The sequence below is a fragment of the Plectrocnemia conspersa genome, unplaced genomic scaffold, assembly GCF_051122295.1.
Source record: "Plectrocnemia conspersa isolate PC_06_02 unplaced genomic scaffold, ASM5112229v1 ptg000011l, whole genome shotgun sequence".
Lineage (NCBI taxonomy): Eukaryota > Metazoa > Arthropoda > Insecta > Trichoptera > Polycentropodidae > Plectrocnemia > Plectrocnemia conspersa.
Window position 1 is genome coordinate 4,841,321 of NW_028277175.1, and position 19,924 is coordinate 4,861,244.

Sequence of the window (19,924 nt, forward strand, 5' to 3'; positions counted from 1 at the left end):
GCCCGGCAGAAATGGACAAAAAGAAAATAGCCACCGCCGAGCCCACCCCACTGCGACGCTACTACCAGTAGCTATTTTTCGGCGGCCGTAGAATTTAATGAAGCAAGTTCGCCGCATAAATTCGATTCCCCATTCGATGTCTGCGGAGGCATTTTGATTTCCTTTATGGACCCACCCTACTGCCGGCCCGAGGATGATTCGCCATTTCCGGTGGAAAAACACCGACATCTAGATGTTTACCATAGTATGCGGCTGAGCTTCCCAATCTGACGAGAAAACTCCCCTTTATCCCATTCGAATTCAATTTATAATAATCCGCATAAGTAAAACATATATAATATATTTCCAATATAGAAACTTTGAAATAGGTATTAATATAACATTAAATCTGTTACGGACTCCTTCTCTCTATAGAGTGATTTAGATTATATATGGAGATCGGCTTCCGTCAACCGTCTACCCTTTAGTGTTACAAAATGACATTTTATGTCATTTTCCTGATCTCATTCACCATTAGAATATTCATACAATCTTAGAGACAAAGTCTACTTTTCAGATCAAGTATGCTTCTCTCTACGCGTAAACGACGTCTGTGAAAAATCTTTCAAGATGCTCGGTTTTATTATAAGAAACTCGTTTCACTTTGACTTTGCTCGCAACATTCTTGAGTCGAAATTTATAATTTGGAATCCCTAATTAACCAAATAAATCTTAATCGAAAAAACTTTAGAAAAGGTTCTTAAGATACTTTTAAATGAAAATAGTTGGTTCTTAACAGCTTTTTCCAAGGGGAGGGACAAAAGTTGACCAGTCAGTTGTCGTTTTTTTAATATTTCGATTTCATAAAGATTCATACTATTTCATTAAATGACATGCATTTTTTTGTCCAAATTCAATGGAGGTGGCGGGCCAAAACAGTAAAATCGTTTCATTACCGTCACAGTGAAAACCTTTTAATAATTAATTTACCAATGTAAGACTTTTGCGAAACATTTAGTGGGATTTGCAGTGCCTAAAAAATTGCGGTGAGATAGGGGATGACTCATAAGTGAAAATTCCGATAATCAGTTATTTATTTATAATGTCAAGAACATGAAATATTATATTTTTTTCATTAGAGGGGGGAGAAAAATATAAAAATAAAAAACAAAATACATTTTGTTTTGTTTGAATACTGAACGGTGCGACTATATCAATCTGGATAGATTTGTTAGTATGTATTTAATTGCACAACCAATTATATATACAGAGATAGTTTATGCAGATAAAACCATGTTATTGAAAGGTTAGTTTTTACCAAACCCTTTATAGGATCTCTCATACTTTCACTAATGGGAAAAGGGTTTGTTCAGCGCATTTAAGCCGTACTGTCGAATTCCGCATCTCTAATATACACCCCTTTTAATAAGGCATGTATGCCTTCCGGGTGATCTTTTACAAACGAAACCGTCGTAGTTGCTTCCCGATGGCCACATAGTATGCACTTAGTAAATGGAATTTTAATTAAGAAAAATTGTACAACCTAATTTTTTTTACTTTTCTTAATTCGTTTAGATTAGGTTTTGGTTTGAACAGCAAATGGACGTTTCTCAATTATCAACGGATATAAAGGTAGACCGCACGCTAAAGTGGTACCGTGAAAAGTATCCGTTTTATAGTAAAAATGAATTAATACAAGTGATATTATTTTCTTCTTGAATCCATTATATTTGTTCAATATAATTTTTTTTTACTGTTGAATAAATTTAATTACAGTGGAATAATTTATTTTTGCAAATTGTTTTTATCAAAGTTAATTTGATTTAATTGTCACCCTTTGTTTAATCGCGCGTTTCAACAATGCTACAATACATTGTAAAAGTGCAATAGTGGTAGCAAACGGCTATAAAAGTTTTGAAGTCTTTGGTATGACGACTTCTTCTGCGAGTGTATAAAATCCCATTAGATTTACCATTATGGCAGACGCCGTAGTAGTATTTTTATTAAGAGTTCAAAATGGTTTACATATTTGTTATTGCAATATATGCGGTGGACGAGGCACCACCGGGCGTTGTCTTCCCGTCGACGTCCACCAAAAAAATGTGCTGACCTCCCCCACCGTCACGTCAGTGCTACCAGAGTGCCACCAGGGACGTGGTGGTTTTTTTTTATTATATCCATTTCATTCAAATTCATAATATTTAATTAAATGACATGCATTTTTTGGCCAAATTCAAATGCCCCCCCCCCCATCCCCTAATTGACATCTCTACGCGTTTACTAATTATATAGCTGTTACACATATACAATTATATTTAGATATTTATTAGAGAATAGCAAATAGTCTATTTTTATTCCAAATCATCGCATTGGTTAGTCGATCGAGAATAAGAAAGGAAAAATATCTCTCCTAATCTGAGAGAGTATGTAATTGTAAATAAACTGTTAGGAACATAGCTACTACTTCGCTTCCAACTTGGAACAAACAAGAGTTCAACTGAACTCTCGTATCAACTGAGTATCGAACGAAACGACCGTAGAAGACCAAGGAAGCAGCTGTTTTACATTTCAAGTCGCCATATATTCTATACGAGAAAAAACTTGTATATATATACGTTTACTAATAATATAATTACACAAATTGCATTTCCTATATTATCTAAGCTTTTTAAATATGCTTAAAATTATCTTTTTGTTGTATCTCCAAACTTACGTCACTAATAATAAAACACACGAATTGCTAAAGTTTTATTGTTTCATAAGAATTATTTGACCCTAGCGCAAATGGCGCGTAACATTTTATTATTATGAGACAAAACTTTGAAAACATGTTATTATTATATGTGCATTTTTAATACCAAAAGTTGAGAAGCCCCGATATGGTATTTTTCCAACGCTAAAATAGTGCGCCGTATAAAATTTACCGAACACTTGGCACAATGGATAAACCATCCACATTTAATGAATTGAAAAGATTTTCAATAATAATCAATTCATATAATCTAGCATAAACATCCATAAATTTGAGCATAAACTAAATCAATAAAAAAAATGAAATATACACCTATAAAATTGGGCATAAACAAAATCATAGATAATTGACATGTAGAGATTGTCTATGATCAATTTTAACGTTTCATTAAAATATGTCATTTTTATATTGAAAATTAAATAAAAAATATAAAATGTAGTTATGCTACCGACATCTATCCATAGTCCAACAGAAACACAATGGCGTAGCGATAAAAACCATTCTCCCGCCGTATAGCCAATAAAATCTCTATTTTGTCGCAGCCATTTCCTAAATAAATTAATGAATAAAACATGAAGCACAGTAGCCTCTGGGGTTGCCAGGATTCTCAACGCGCCCTTTTTTATTTATTTATATTTTTCATCCACTTTAATATTACATTTGCGAGAGAATGTTCTATCGATTCGCGCATTTATAAAAAAAAAGTTAATAAGAGTGTAAACGCGGAAAATGCCGAAAAGGCATTAGCCATTATTAAAATGCCATTATAATTAGCGGATTATTTGCAGTTCGCCTCGTACAAATGGAGATTTAATGGCGGATTTAATTTCGTGGAATCGTGACGGGCGATCGAGGCTACATAGTTTTTCATATGAACGAAATCTAAATCAAACATTTATTATTTAATTCAAAAGGGGAGGGAGATTTTTTTATTGATCACAAAGTTTGTCAACCCTGAACGTGAAAACACCGCATCAAATTTACACCCCCCTCGATGTGGATATCTCAAAAGTTTATCGAGAGCTTCCGAGGTTTATGACTGCGCAAATATTAACACCTAACCATGGAAAAAAGTAAAATACATATAATTCCATCGATTTGTTTATTTCAAGAATAAATCATACATAATTCTACGTCTATATTTTATCTTTATTCAAGTCCATCAAATCGTCTTTGTAGTGTATAAAAGTAAATTTGTCATCAATGTTTGGTATCATCGTTCTTTCGGCGCAGTCTCCCAATAGCTGCGAAGTCATCTCGGAGAAGCAGAATTCGCTGTGTTTTCTAAGACATACTTCTTCAAGGTAATCTTTGTTGCAATTTTCGCATCTGCGCAATATAAAAACAATATTAGGTATATAAATATATATCATGCTAGTCAATACAGAATAAATAGACATACAAAGAAAATATTTAAAGCGAAATTAAGATTATATAATAAGAGTACGACAGAAATCTAACTTAGATGTAATATTTTTAAATGTGCATTTATGCGTTTACCACAATGTTACACTTAAATAAACATTTTTTTGACATATCTATAGAGATATTAACATAATAAGATGGCATGTACACTCGGTGTACATCATAGTTTCATAGTAAAAAATACCATGGAAGCAGCCGCTTTCCACTTCACCTCAAATTCAGAAATTCGATCTTTGGAGAAGACAATTTGAGATTATCAAAATTATAATTTAAGAAACAGATTAGAATATATGCAATGTCATATTTCATACATTTTAGAATATTATTATTAAATATTTATATAAATGTACACAATAAGTTAAGAACAAAAAAAACATAAAAATGAGCACTAGAAGAGAAAGTATAATATATACCTAGTCAAATGCTTATATTTATGGAGTGACCTAATACATAATTTATATTGTTACCTGTAGGGTAATTCCTTAGGTAGTGATTCTTGTATGCGTTTCACACAAATCTTAGATGATATAGCTGCATGTGTTTCCCAACACAACGGACATTTCTTTAAAAGTTCATTTTTAGATTCAACACCATCAGTCACATGATGCATTTTAACATGCCGAGCTAAAGCGCTCCTAGAATAATAGGCATAAGGGCACCGATCACATCGGAAGCGTTTATCGGGCATATGGATATATTCGTGTCTTCTCAATTCACTACGACTAAAATATTCTTTTGGGCAAGATCCGCATTTAAACCTAAAACATACATTGTATTGATATATCATTTTTTTAATAAAGATACGAGATGTTCACAAAGTTATAAATTTGACTTAAGATACAGTATGTTCTTCTAATGGAAAGAGGGAATCAAAACCTCAAAATTCAATCCCCATTTTTCACTGAATCATAAAGTACTATGTACTGTCGGATCAACTAATTTAATAACAGTAAAACGAGCCTTAAAGCGACAAGAGTAGCAGTAAAACAAACACTGCAGTCAGCAACTAAAGGTTAAAAAAGCACTACAAAAAACATCTTCAATCTCTTAAATTACAGACAAATTCTTAGAACTTTGTAAAAATCCCTTGGTCTTTATTCAAATCAACTAAAATGTTCTTCTCTTTAAAAAAAAAATATATTACATTGGCTTTCTTTGGTGTTTCTTCATATGTGCCGACTTCGTTAGTCTATTTTTACAAACAAATTTACACACAGGGCATTCAAACTGAATTCCATCATCTTCGTGTATGATCTCGTGTCCTTTTAGGTCAGATTTACGCTTGAATCCTACAGCGCATACGGAACATATGAAGTTTCGGTCGGCGTGTATTGGCAAATGATGCCGAAGTGCAGCTTTCGAATGAAACGAAACTTCACAACCCTCAAAAGTACATTTAAACGGCTTCAAGTCCAAATGTTCTCTCTGATGCGACACGAAATTGTATCGATAAGAAAAGAACCTATCGCATTGCTTGCAAGTGATGTTTCGTTCGCCGAATTGATAATAAGGCTCGAGATCAGTTCCTATGATATGCTCGTCCACATGATCGTGTAAATGTTTTTCATCTTTACATTTTTCCAAGCAAAGTAAACAATATTTCTTTTTATTTGCGATGTAAATTGACGGATAATCGTGAATTTTTTTAACTATTGACTTAGGCAACGAGCTATCAGCATCGATTTTCAATTTTTTTTTTGTTTCTTTATGATTAACATTATCTTGAATAACATTTGTACTAATATCTTTTTTGATATCGTTCAATAAAACGGGAAATTCTGCTACCGAATCATTAGAATTAGAAAACGTGAAGTTATTCGTTTCAAAATTTGAACAGTCCTTCTTATCCGATTCGTTTTTATCAATTGATTTTATCAATTCTTCATTATTAACGTTCACATTTTCTGACAACACTTTGTGCGACTGAAGTACCATAATCTGAAACTCGTAGCACGTTTCAATTTTATAACGGCATCTGTGACATATCTTAGTTGGAAGATTTTCATTTGGCTTAACCTAAAAATATATTAAATTATTTTAAAAAAATAAAGAGCAAAAAATTATAGAGAAATTTGATATTTACGTCAATTTTAGCGAAAGACGACAGCTGCGCAAGGATCTGGGAGTCGATTTCATCGTCAAATATGGCTGTCAGTGCTCCATCTGACCTAAGACAAAACCTACATATATGATTGACGTCCACTACTAGAAAAACTTGGTCCATTGACACGTCGTCATTTTCGAACACCATCTTTTCACTTAATTATATAGAAAATATAATCCGCTAAGCGTCTGCCAAAATAGAGCACTGATAAGTATTGTTTTATGTAAATAATTTCACATTTTATGTGAAGAATGACATAAACACAAAAGTGTTTACAGGTTGTCAGACTAGATTTGGTCATAACAACATATTTAGTGTATATATTTTTGACACATTTTTTAAAATGTCCCTCAACTGATTAAAACAAATTACATTCTTATTATATTTTGAACTTTTTGTGTTTATTTATAAAATATTTTAACTGTAAAAATATTTTTTTATTTTTTTTAATGTGAATTAAGTTATTGATCTTTAATATTTAAAAAACAACTTATGTTTATTGTAGGAGCCTATTTATATATTTATTTATGCATTCATTATGGCCAAAACATAGCGGCACTCCGGTAACACTGACGGAGAGGGCAACACATTATTTTAGTGAACCTTGACTGGAAAACAAGGGCGGTGGTACCACTCGTATATATTTGAATCACATACATGTAATTATTATATAATTTAAAGAAAAAACAGCGGCTCATTCTATAAGTATATGAGCATTCTACAAGTAATTGGAATAGGAAGGAAGCCGGGCCTAGCCTCAGACCACGCAGTGTACTCAAAAGCCCGACTATATAGACTTACCATAATTATGAAAGTCTTAACCGGGACAACGGCCACCGGTGAAACGATTTGTCTCACTCTATCACACGCACGCATCAGCACACTAGATGATAACTATTGAGCCACAACTCCTATTAGATATGCAACTACTGACCGAGGCGAGGGCTGGCTGCCAATAGTACTTTTAGGGAGAGCCATAAGAACACGCGGGGTGACCTGTACTGTTGCATAAAAATGATCGACAGGGCAGCGACCTCGGTAGCGGACGTAAAAGACCGAACCGCCGTGAACGTTCTGGAAGCTCTGATGCCCGGAAGGGAACCGCTCCAGGCATCGACTACATCACCGCAACGATAATTAAAAACTGTTGGGAAACAGCGAATCGTATTCGAAAAGTGCCGTTCCGAGGGAATCTTTCCGAGCTGCTGAAAGCTCGGCAAGATTGTGATTCTCATCAAATCTGGGAAAAGTAACAAAAGCGACCTGAAGGCCTACAGGCCGACCACGCTGCTCCCGGTTCTTCGAGAAGGTCATAGTAGACCGACTCGAGTCTTTAACGACAAGCTTCCACCGCGATGCGAATTAATAGCATATGCGGACGACCTCGTCTTCTTCTAATCTGAGATGATACCAGGAGAGAAACTAAGTTGAAAGCAGTAATCGACACCATCCACACATGGGGCGTAGAGAACAAACTGTCTTTCGCCCCGCATAAAACAGGAGCAGTCTTCCCCAAAGGAAGACTGCAAAGCTTGCCTCAGTTTCGCATGAACGGCTACATAGTTAAGTTTGTCTTCTCCGCCTGTTACTTGGGCGTCGAAATCAGAAACTTGAAATCATTTGAAATTGAAATCGTTTTCAAAATCGAAAAAAATGCATGTCGCACATCCGTGACCTCAGTTGCGAGCTCAAATTTAGGACGCGAGTGGTCATGTATACGGCCATCTATGTCCATAGTTTTTAATGTATTTTCTTAATATATTATGACGAAGACAAATGTTAAGTAATGATTCACTGTAACGACACATTCAAGTTGCTCTGACCCTTTTTTACATAAATGGTTCCAGTGACCCCGTGAAACTAAATAAATTTTACGAAGATACTAGGCTCATGCTCTAGGATGGCAACTGAATATGCTTCTCGTGCATTGTTTTTCTTGAATTAATATGCAAATCCATTAATTCCACAATGCTATATAGGTCCTAGAACATGATTACCAATGATGTTTATATCAACTGAATATGCCAATAACTGTACCGACAATGTGAAAATGGTTCTCAAAAATTTAAGGGGCTAAATTAAAGTGCAGACATGCGAAAGCGTTGCCTTTTTCTAGTATTTTTTTCTAGTCTTAAAAAAAATTAAAAAAGTATTAAAAAGTTTTAAAAAAACATTTAATTTATTTGATAACTTTGAATTTTATAAGCACTGAAATTGCAAAAGTTATATATAATATTTAATTTATATATGGTCAATAATGTTAGTGCTACGACTAAGAGCTGATATTAAAAATTATGCAACGAGCAAAGTTCTGTGATATACCGTGCGTGTCGGATTATTTCTGACGCGTTAGTCGTAGAGTGATCTATTAAGCCTCACAAAGTGCAGTAATCAAACCTGTATTTAACTAATAAATTCGTTGTGCCACAATTACGACATTAGCCTTGAATCACAGCTGTTTGTCAAATTGTTACTATGGCTCCTTTAATCAAAAGCACGTTATTGAGAAAGATTACACAATTGCATCGGTCCGTGTCGATCAGATCGCTCAGTCTTCAAGAATACCAGAGCAAATCTTTACTCCAACAGCACTGCATCAACATTCAAAAGTTTAGAGTCATCGATTCGTCGTCTGACTCGAACGCTTTGAAGGATTTCAGAGCGAAAGAGTACGTGATCAAAGCGCAAGTACTGGCCGGAGGTCGAGGCAAAGGTCATTTCGATAACGGATTCAAAGGCGGCGTCCACTTGACCAAAAACTTTGATGAAATTTTCAAATTGACTCAGAAAATGGTCGGTAATAAGCTAATCACTAACCAAACTCCCAAGGACGGTATATTGGTGAGGAAGGTTATGGTGGCCGAGAGCGTCAATATCATGCGAGAGACGTATTTGTGTATATTGCTCGACAGACAGCATAACGGTCCGGTTTTAGTCGCATCGCCGGCCGGAGGAATGGATATTGAGAAAGTGGCGGAGAAGACGCCGGACTTGATCAAGACGATGCCTATCGATATATTCACGGGAGTGACTAAAGAGATGGCCGATGAAGTATCGACGTTCTTGAGATTCGAAGGCGACCTTAAAGATAAATGCTCCGACGAAATTATTAAAATATGGGATTTATTCAAACAGGTTAAACCTTTTTCAACATTCCACAATTTTCGGATTTTTTTTATTGTATATAGTGTAACTCTTATATAGAAAAATTTAAATAATATTAATACTCGCGTTTTGTTAATTGTACACACACAAACAAAATAAAGAATCTTAATTGTTTTACAGGTAGACGCTGCCCAGATAGAAATCAATCCATTGGTAGAAACAGACGATTGTCAAGTCATATCTGTAGATGCCAAAATCAACTTTGACGATAATGCCAAATATAGACAAAAAGACATATTCGCGATGGATGATATTTCAGAGAGCGATCCAAGAGAAATAGAGGCAGCTAAGCATAATCTTAACTACATTGGAATGGACGGAAACGTCGGTTGTTTGGTAAACGGCGCTGGACTCGCGATGGCAACTATGGACATGATCACGCTCAGTGGAGGAAAACCGGCCAACTTTTTAGACGTCGGAGGTTCTGTGAACGAAGAGCAAGTAAAATCTGCATTCCAACTATTGGCTTCCGATGATAATGTTAAATCGATATTAGTTAATGTATTCGGAGGTATGTATATAAGTTGTTCTAATAATTACTAGCCGTTGTTATTCATCTTTTATTCAATCTTTTCAGGTATTGTGAATTGTGCAATAATCGCCAAAGGTATTATCGGCGCTTGTCGCAGCATGAATTTACAAGTCCCGTTAGTGGTTAGATTGGAAGGTACAAACGTGATCGAAGCCAGAAGACTATTAAAAGAATCGCAATTACCTATCAAAGAAGCCGCCGATTTGGATACGGCCGCTATGCTAGCCGTTCAAGCTACGCAATCCTGAGAATGCTCAAACGAAAGACTTGGAATACCAAAAAAGCGCCAGTTATTATTTATGTAATATACAAATCAACGATTCCAATTTATTAGTTAGCATTTAAATAACAGATTTAATGTCCTACCTCAAATTTTGATGTTATAATTTTAAATGTTTTAAAAATAAAAACGCATGACTAGAAAATCATGTCTTCCAATTTGTGGCGTATTATACCAAATTGTAGGATTGTCAATAACTGTTAAAATTAAGCTTTTATTTATAAATACATACAGGCTGCTACGTATAGTCAAAAATATTATAAAGTACAGCCTCTATGTCACTGAAGCACAATGAAAGGCATTCAAAAACTAGATGTAAATTGAAACTTGCCATTTTATGTTTTTTATTATATAATTTAAAAAAACGTAGATAGTAAGTTTTTACACTTTTTATTTTATACACGTGTTTATATTTTGTAGTACAAGATAGATTATAATGTTATATAATAAAAAATAGTTTTTTATTAGCCAATCGCCAAATAAAACATATCACTAATGACGCCTCTTAAAACGTCTAAATGCAAGTCGATTTACTACACTGGTATAGTTAGAGAATTATATAATAATAACATATATTTCAACTAAATTGGATTAAGCTAATTTTATGTACATTTTTGCTTCATATTATTTATCTAAAGAGAGATAATCTGCTTTTCGTAGACGGCGGATTCAGAAGATTTTCTTGTATCTATAATATTAAAAACAATTATTAATTAATAATTACTTTAAATATTTACGCTATAAAGAAACACACTTGTTTCAAAGATGGTAATGTAGCTAATCGTCCTCTAGCTGCAACCGACGGTGACGAAGATATTAATTTTTGAGCGATTCTCTTGACATCTTCGGCGGTGACTCTCTCTGTATTAAAAATAAATTTGTTAATAAATCATAAAACATTTTATAGACATAAATATTATTTACCGATAGCATCGATGAAGAACTTAGGAGGACGTCTTTCTCCAGTGGCCAACACTTGGCGAGCGATGTCTTCGAATACAACAGGCCTAGCCTCCAAGTTCATCAAAAGCATGGATTGCAATTGAGTTTTGGCTCTCTAAATAAAAGAACGATGATTAAAAATTATAAAATGAAAATCTAGTACAAAATATTAAATTACCCTCAATTCTTGACCGTCGCAAGATCCAGCCATTGATGACATTTCACGAGTGATAATATCAACAGTATCACCAATTTTAGGCGGCGGTGAAGAAGCGTGAATGCAAAATAGACCAGTATCGGCATAAGCGTGATTATAAGCAGTTGCATTGTACATCCAATGATATCTAGAATTAAAAATTGTACAAAAATATTAAACAGATAAATAGAAATTGTGCTCTTTTGATATATATAAATGTCAATAAAATTAAAGACATTATTTAACCCTTTCGTTGGCAAAGTCCGATATATTTGCTTTTGCTACTTTCTAAAATGAAGAATTGCCAAATTTTATGTCATCATTGAAGACCGAATCGGATACATTTTTAATAAACTTTAGAGTAAAAATAACAATAATACATATATACATATAACCTGCACAATATGTTATAATTTAGAGGTCATTCGAACAAACGAAAAAAGTCAGAACAATGTGAGAGATCTCGTGACCAAACAATTGCTTTAGTAATTGGAAATATTGTATGGACCACCTAATAGCACATCTGTCTCATAAGTAGAGCTAAAAAAACTAATCCTTTTTTTTGTTTTTTTGAAAGATGCATTCTAGACAATACATTCTACCTTGCGCATAATACAAATGTTCTTCTACCCCTTGGTATCTGGACTGTTTCACTTTAAGGCGTATACACATTTCATAGGTGTGTCCAAGAAGCAATGCAAATGGCACACAAACATCCTCATCTTCAATTCGCTAAAGCTGTTTCGAACCAGTATTATAAAAAATGTCGCACATCAGAAGATCATTTAGCACATAGAGGAAAGAAATATACAGAGGCGGCGACGCCAACTAAAAAATAGTGCAGGAAAAAATCTAGTACTCCAGTCTTGCAGTCAGTAACCTCGTAGGCCTGGTCACGAGTGATTGTCTCGGCGCATTCGACAAGCTTAATAAAATATAGCTTTCCGGTGTTTAGTAAGACAAAAAACAGGACATATTTTGAAAATTATATTTAAAATTTATTCTAAAACTAGCTGTCGGTCTCCCACTGTTGCGAGGTACCGCAGCTAGTGGGCGTATGCTCAACTGTTTGAGCTATAATTTTTATTTTATATTTTATAGAATTTTAAAAAACATAAAATTTATTTTTTTTTAAATGGGAAATAAGTATTTTGGTAATACTTTTTAATCAATAGTGAAAAATGCATGCTCGCAAAATTTTAACATAATCAGGGTTACTTAACTGTTTATGCGGTATCGCCGTGCATTACGGTGATCAATCTTTCACTATTTTGAGACACCGCAGATCAGACCCGGCGTTAGGGCAAGGCAAGCGAGGCAACCGCCTTGGGTGCCGGGCGAATTTTTTTTATTTTTACAATTTTTTTTTATTAAACATATCAAGCCATCCCGTCGTATTGGGAATGTTCCATCATTCACACCAAGACGGCAACAATAATATATTATGATTTCTAGAAGTACATCAAAATCAAATTTTGACCAATAGAAGAGCGCAAAAAACAATTACCACTTCTCGGAAGTCAAAATTTATAATTAATTGATGTCTTACTAGTTACTTAGTAGTTCTGATTCTGTTTACCCCATTGTAACACATTGGGCTAAATATTTACAATAGATAAATATTGTACTTTATGACTGACATGTAGCTAAATTAAACTTTCTTTGCCACAAATTAATATATGTTTGTTAATAAATATATTTAATCATACCTATTCAAAACGTTTGTATATAGTCGAGTGTACATGCCCTTTCCGGGGCCCCCGGCCGAGAACGAGCCACCTCCGCCCATCATCATATTCAGAACACACATCGGAATGAAATCATCATCTTGATGTGAGCAACCTGTTCAAAAAAAATATATTAAGATAAAGTACAAGTAAGATATTATTTATACATAATTAAGAATCGTCACCTTCAAGACCAATCACGATATGTGAGAGTTCGGGTAGATCTGAAGCTGGATATAACGGTATTTCACATTCTTCCTGTTGAATAAGAGACAAGCAACTTAATAAAAATTGATTGCTATAAACGCAAGATAGCTGAAACACATACTTGTATCAAACCGCCTGTATATTGAGCAACCGAAACATCCGGTTGCATCAAATCCTTAACGTCCATATCACCCCACGCCGGCGGGATATCAATAAAATATTTTTGTACAGATTCCACTAATTCATCATGATCCACCTGAAGATTAGTTTAATCAATAATACACATCTACATTTGTATATAAAATAAATACTCACACCAACTCCAGCCACAACCATCCTACTAGGAACGTAATGACTCGCAAGATAGTTCATTAGCACCTTCCTGTCGATCTTTTCCGTGTTCTTCAGCGGGCAAATCTTCGGAAGACCTAAGGTGTTGTCTCTGTATGCCGCCTGAACAAATTATTCAATAAAACATCTTTTCAAGGCTGAATACATCAAGATTAATTAATAAATAGCACAAACGGCGTGTATCATGTCGATTAATAGTGTTTCTTGCTCGGGACGCATTGAGAGTGTTTGCAGATCAAATTCGACCGATTGACGTGCAAAATCAACTTCTTCCTCAGATAAAGTGGGCCGTAATACGACTTCGGATAAAACCTGAAAAATGTGGAATGATTAAATAAACTTATGTAAGTATCATTACATTTTATAGATGTAATAACTAAACTCAATACTTTGCATATAATAAACACGACAAGAATAATTGTTTATATTTAAAAATGTAATATTCCGCATATCGACGATGTTGAACAACCTTGACACCAATGGCACGAGTAGGGGAGGGAAAAACAGAAGCCACACATATTAAAAGTACTAATTAATCTTTTTTTAGATTCTATATATATATTTTATATGCAGATTTCAATAGAAAGTATCTATTGCAGAGGGTTTTGTGTACCCAAAATAACCCTTGTTTCAAAATAGCTACTATTAATAAAATTTTAAATTCGTAACTCCATTGAAACTATACAGATCATTGTTTTTATTACGAAGTATATTTTAAACTCTTTCGTAAAATCGCTACAACTATTGAAGTAGAACTCAAAATAAGTCAATAATCTTGAATTTATATATTAGGCAAACATTGTCAATATTTAATGTTCAGGAAATTATTGTTTTTTATTGAAATTTCTTTTAACATTTTTAGAAAAAATATTCTACGGACATTATCATTATTATTATTATAGTGACCACACGTCCTTCTTTGAGGAGGATTGTCTTCTTTAAAAATGTTGTCCTTTTTTGTCCTACTACAAAAAAAATCTTTTTGAACAAAAATTTAAAATTTATGAAATGATATTTTTTAGCTCTTACAGCAATCTGTCCTTTTCCCGCCTCGCACAAACATTTTCGAGACGATCTGAACGAAAATATCCAAAATTAACTTTTTTTAACTCCCGCAGCAATTTATCTTTCTCAAGATAAAATTTTTAAGATGGCTTTTTTATTTTTAGTGGCCTTTTTTTATTTAAAAGCAGCGCCACGCGTGGATGTTGTATGGAATTTTTTTGAAAACGGTCAAAGGGTATAAAACAGTCACAAGCATTACGCAGATACAAGCCAGGAAATTGTTTATACATGGTTCTGCCACAAAATGATGAATGTACGAAGCTAGTTATACTAATAAGTTGATGACATCGCAATATGTATATATATATAAAATTCTCTATATCACTTCTAATGAATAAGGCATAAGTAAATCTAATTATTAAACAATATTTTTACAAATGACGTATATTTGCATCATCGGCTCATAACGCTTAATTTAAAAATTACATATCATTAACTATTTTAACCTGTAATCTTAGAATGGATATATTGGCTGTTATAGAATCGGCAAAAATATCCTAAGCCGATATATACCTTAAAAATATCAAATATTTTGAATTTAAAATGATTTTGTAGGTTTTTTTATAAACGTACATATATTCAAATAAAATAAAATGTAAGTGGTTTGTGAATTCCTGGAATATAAAAACATGTTTTTGTAATAAAATAAAATATTCTTCTCTGTTGCTTATTTTAAATTATTTTTTATTACTGTATAATTATTTTATAAATCCAGGATAAATCGGTAACTATATTTTTCAATATAACAACAAAAAATACCAAAATGTGTCCTACACTAAAAAAGCTGCAAAAATTAAAAAAATGCTTAATAAACAGATATTTCCTTGGGTATTTCTAGCCTACCTAATAATAATTCAAAGAGCACTAAAAGGGTAAATACAAAAAAGTTGTTTAGTTAATATATTATGGAACACTTTTGATTACTACGATTATTTCTATTAATTTTATCAAAAAATACGTTAAGAACCGAAGACGCAAATATGCGTCATTTATAAAATAATTGTAAACTTTTTGATTGCTAAACACCTATACATTGTTGTTTGTGATCACAGCAAATAAATGACAACCATTATCGATATCATAATGCTTGAATAAGTAAATGAATTTAAAAACTTGTTAGTGTTACGTGTGTCATGGTATAAAACATATGTTTTTGTATATATTTAATTTTATAGTATCAATGAATATATGAGCATGTAGGATTAAAGAACTGTTTGCAAAAAATGTGAAAAAATATTCAGAACTCTTTGCGATCGGAAACTTTCGCCTTAGTCTGCAAACAAGTCAGAAGCAATTTAAAGATCATTTTAAAAAAAAACATAAATTTCGAATTTTTAATGTTATATTAGTCATTTTTATGTAGTATGTTAAGAACTATACCTAATACGTATAAATTCTACTAGGTTTAAAAACACATTTTTTATCATAAAACACAAAACATTATGATCAAAAAATTTAACATCTATAAAGTTCGAAAATATAATTGGTCTTTAACAATTAAACAGTTTTATTTATAAATATTTTTGTAGTTAAAAAAAATTAAATTATTTTGTTCTTCGCTCATGCATCTCAGAATACAAAATCGTGTGAATTTGATCGATCAATATTTCGAATTGATGCGAAATTTTAAATTGACAAAAAAGGTCCTTGAAAGCAAGAATATTTTACATAGCTTCCATGTTTATTACACAGATTACAGCTCTGTGCAGTGCGTAATTTCAAAAAATTATTGAACTGCAGTAATAACAGTCATATTTATTACCCGAAAAAATTCTGCACCGATAAAATAAGCACTTCGATGAAAGCTAAACGCTAATTATTAACTTTTTGTTATCGATTAATACAAATAATATTTATTTTTTTATAACACAAAAAAAATTAATGATTTAAAACAATAAATAACGTTTAAAATGCCACTGAAGTATCGTTTAAAATGCCACTGCATCAACGGCTTCCAAGCGCGACGAAAAATAGACCATGCCGCCATTAGAGTTAATTTTTTATTCGATTTGAAAGTGTGATTGTAATTTGCATATGAAGTGGTTAAACAATATGATTTAATTTAGAAAATCAGTGTTTACATAAAAAAAAAAAATTATGTGTAGAAGTATTATATGAAGTAATACCTAAAAGTGTTTCATTCCAAATTTAAAATTCTTGGACTTTGACTTATATTTTTTTTTAAATACTATTAAATTTACATTGATTCAGAGAATAATTGCATTTAAAGAAAAAAATATATTAAATTATGATTACAAGTATAAAAAAAATATAAAAACACATCAGTTTTATTGCACATAAAAATATTTTATTGACTCTGTGACCTAATTCATAATTTTTTTAATAAAATAAGATACTGTTGTAACCAGTGCTCGAAATGGAATATTTCAAGAGCTGAAATTCTCGATAATTTTCAATACATATCTATCCTATAAATAAATTTATTAAACAAATAAATTCGTGCATGGAAACTGTTGATTATATTGTTTAACGAGTAAATTTATTGTTTTATATTGTATTGTATTTACTTTTTACAACAGTAGTACTAATCTTTACAATTACTATGAAGTCAAAGCAATTATTTCCATAGCAACAGCTGATTGTTTGTATGTTCAGTTCTCTTTTATTACCGATTGAAACACATTATCAGAATGTCGACCTTTTTTCGAATGTGATATGGAAACAAAAAAAATGTTCTTTTCAAGAAATGAATAATGCTCGAAAAAAATAGAATAGTTTAATTGGTTTTGGCTATAATTTGGAATTGTAACTGAAAGTATTTTGACTTTCAAAGACTACCATAAATATTAATAAACAACTATTTTTAATAGGATATTTATTAATTTTGATTTCATGTACCAAAAAAGTTTTATTTGCAACTTTTGTCTAGAAAACTATTTAATTTTGTACTTATCATATTCTTGCCATATATTTGTCACACTAATAAGCTAAGCTCTAATCAATACCTAACCAAAATGTTATGAATTCAATGCTTACTTTGGTAATGGTGGAAAGTCCACGTCTATCAGCACTCGTAGCGTATAAAAATGCATCTCGAGACGATTGACAATCACATATTCCTCCATGCTTTTCTAATTCATTTAACAATTTGTCTTTGCTGCTGAATAAATGGGTTGACTGCAATCAATAATTAAGCATAAAAACCAAATAAAGAAACATATAAAAAAACTTAAAAGTAAAAATTCTCACCCCAAACGCTAGCTTTTCTAAGAAATGTGAAATTCCGCTAGGATACGACACTTCGAACCGCGATCCAGAATCAACGACCACTAAAATAGTAATTATCGTTAAAAAATTCTATTACGAAATACATAATATAATAATGAAATATACCTCCGACTGTGCAAAATTGACCGAATCTCTTCTCTGTGGCTACTTTTAGACCGTTACTCAGAGTCGTCACTTGACATTTTTCGTCTTGCATCTTCCTAGTCACATATATAGGGGTTGGCAAGCCCGGCATGGGTTCATTCAACGGAGGCATGTCGTAAACAAACTCCTGGTTGGGTTTGTCGGGTTCCTTGCTGAACTGTCGTCTTCCCCATTTGATTTGCTTCACACTACAAGTTGACAGATGATGTAATTTAACTTGTATATATTTATAGATAATACTAACGAAACGTCATTGCAAAAGTGGGCAAGGCAAACCTTTCTCTGTTTCTTAGAGCATGACTGCCAAATATCTTCAAGTTGGTTCTGAGCGCCATTGTGAGCGTAATGCGGCAAGTCTATAAACGTCAACCTCAAAGCAATTTAGGGAAGCATGACATGAGCAAATGTTGCCATAGCACAAAAATAAAATATTTTTATTCAAGGTTAAAGGTCACCCTAATAAAATATTTAGATAAACATTAATTTTAAATCAACGCATGACATTTTTTGTTCAATAAAACCTCCGAAAAAAACACAAAATGTAAACAAAAACATCAATTCTTAATCTTAGGTATTTTTTTATATACATATAGAATATTTTCAGATGCCTTTTATTTTAAGATGCATATAGCCCGTTTTAGTGAAATAAATGTTTTCAAATCTTAATCCATCTCCTTACTTTTTCCACTCTTCCCAATGACTTTAACCCATTGGTTACTCAAATATGTCATATCGGCATGTTTTACTTTAACGAACATTTCAAGGTCCAACGTTACTTCCGAATAAAAAAATATGATATACATATTTCAATGGGCTGCATGGTATTGATTTAGAGATAAATATGTTTTTAGCATACATATGTATATTTAATCAATATTTAAAATTCTATCAAAGCCCATGTGTCGACCCAGATCTAGAGCTTTCGTGAAATTAGTATTTACTTGAAATAAATGTGCATAGAGTCGGGATGTATATATTGATTATCAAGATCTCAGATCTCAGATCTGATTCCTCAACAGTTATCGTAAATGACAAATATAACGGTCATTGATTGTGTGGTGTTGAGTTAGCTCAATGTGGCTGTTATCGCCAACCGCCTCCGTTCCGCGTGTTGTTGATCCTAAGCTCTGCGTTGTCATGCCGCCCCCGTTGGCCCTAAGCCCACCTCTGTCAGCCTAGTCCTTACAAATTATCTAGGTACTCTGTTCCATATTTTTTAATTTTATATAAATCAAGCATCATCAACCGTTCGCCGGTTAGGTTAGGTTCGCAATCCCATTTTTTAAACTTCATATAAACCAAACATTCACCGGTTACAATCATATTTTTCTTCCAACTTCTTTCCTGGAGTCTTTCAACTCCGATGAAGGTGAAGACACTCTCTTCTTGAAAGGAATAGCGCCATATATCCTGTGGAGCACTTTCCTCTGGTAAGTATCCTGCTCTGTGAACCATATGTCAGAACAGGTCTGATCAGCGTTTTGTAGAGGAATATTTTTAATATCTCTGCTCTTGACTACAACTCTAATTAATTCATTACAAAAATAAATAATAAGATTCGCTCAATACTAACAGCTAAACATATATATTATTTGCTGTGAAATTCTTTGACGGAATAATAATACCTATCGTTTCAATATTTCAGTTTAGATCTAATTATTAGTGTTACTAAAATACTTTTATTGTATATTTTTATTTTATATTAAACAAACATAATATTTAAAAAACAACATTTTTACAAAACAAAAATATAAAACATGTATTTTACACTTAAGACCAATTTACTTCGCTTTATGACTAAACGTC

The 19,924-nt window shown here is 32.7% G+C and overlaps 3 protein-coding genes across 4 annotated transcripts; 1 reads left to right on the forward strand and 2 right to left on the reverse strand.

The window, feature by feature from the left end:
- Positions 1-3,819: 3,819 nt before the first annotated feature.
- Positions 3,820-6,576, reverse strand: LOC148229193 (zinc finger Y-chromosomal protein-like). The gene is made up of 4 exons (XM_088198493.1): positions 6,240-6,576; positions 5,301-6,172; positions 4,624-4,914; positions 3,820-4,060 (listed from the first exon to the last, which is right to left on the reverse strand). Exons 1-4 carry the CDS (start codon positions 6,405-6,407, stop codon positions 3,868-3,870), a joined length of 1,524 nt encoding a protein of 507 aa, XP_088054619.1. The 5' UTR covers positions 6,408-6,576; the 3' UTR covers positions 3,820-3,867.
- Positions 6,577-8,507: 1,931 nt separating this feature from the next.
- ScsbetaG (Succinyl-coenzyme A synthetase beta subunit, GDP-forming) lies at positions 8,508-10,382 on the forward strand. The gene is made up of 3 exons (XM_088198538.1): positions 8,508-9,395; positions 9,546-9,936; positions 10,003-10,382. The coding sequence occupies exons 1-3, from the start codon at positions 8,736-8,738 to the stop codon at positions 10,203-10,205; spliced, it is 1,254 nt and encodes a 417-aa protein (XP_088054664.1). The 5' UTR covers positions 8,508-8,735; the 3' UTR covers positions 10,206-10,382.
- A 229-nt stretch (positions 10,383-10,611) lies between these two features.
- LOC148229195 (mitochondrial-processing peptidase subunit alpha) lies at positions 10,612-18,516 on the reverse strand. Of its 2 annotated transcripts, XM_088198487.1 has the most exons (13): positions 18,395-18,516; positions 18,080-18,306; positions 17,936-18,015; positions 17,723-17,863; positions 13,835-13,972; positions 13,625-13,762; positions 13,431-13,565; positions 13,288-13,360; positions 13,085-13,217; positions 11,358-11,523; positions 11,162-11,294; positions 10,992-11,098; positions 10,612-10,925 (listed from the first exon to the last, which is right to left on the reverse strand). In XM_088198487.1, exons 1-13 carry the CDS (start codon positions 18,451-18,453, stop codon positions 10,866-10,868), a joined length of 1,590 nt encoding a protein of 529 aa, XP_088054613.1. In that variant the 5' UTR covers positions 18,454-18,516; the 3' UTR covers positions 10,612-10,865. The 2 variants fall into 2 exon arrangements, with proteins under 2 accessions (XP_088054613.1, XP_088054614.1); XM_088198488.1 differs by lacking the exons at positions 10,612-10,925; positions 10,992-11,098; positions 11,162-11,294; positions 11,358-11,523 and adding an exon at positions 11,932-12,923 and having other exon boundaries at positions 13,033-13,217.
- Between the last annotated feature and the right edge of the window lie 1,408 nt (positions 18,517-19,924).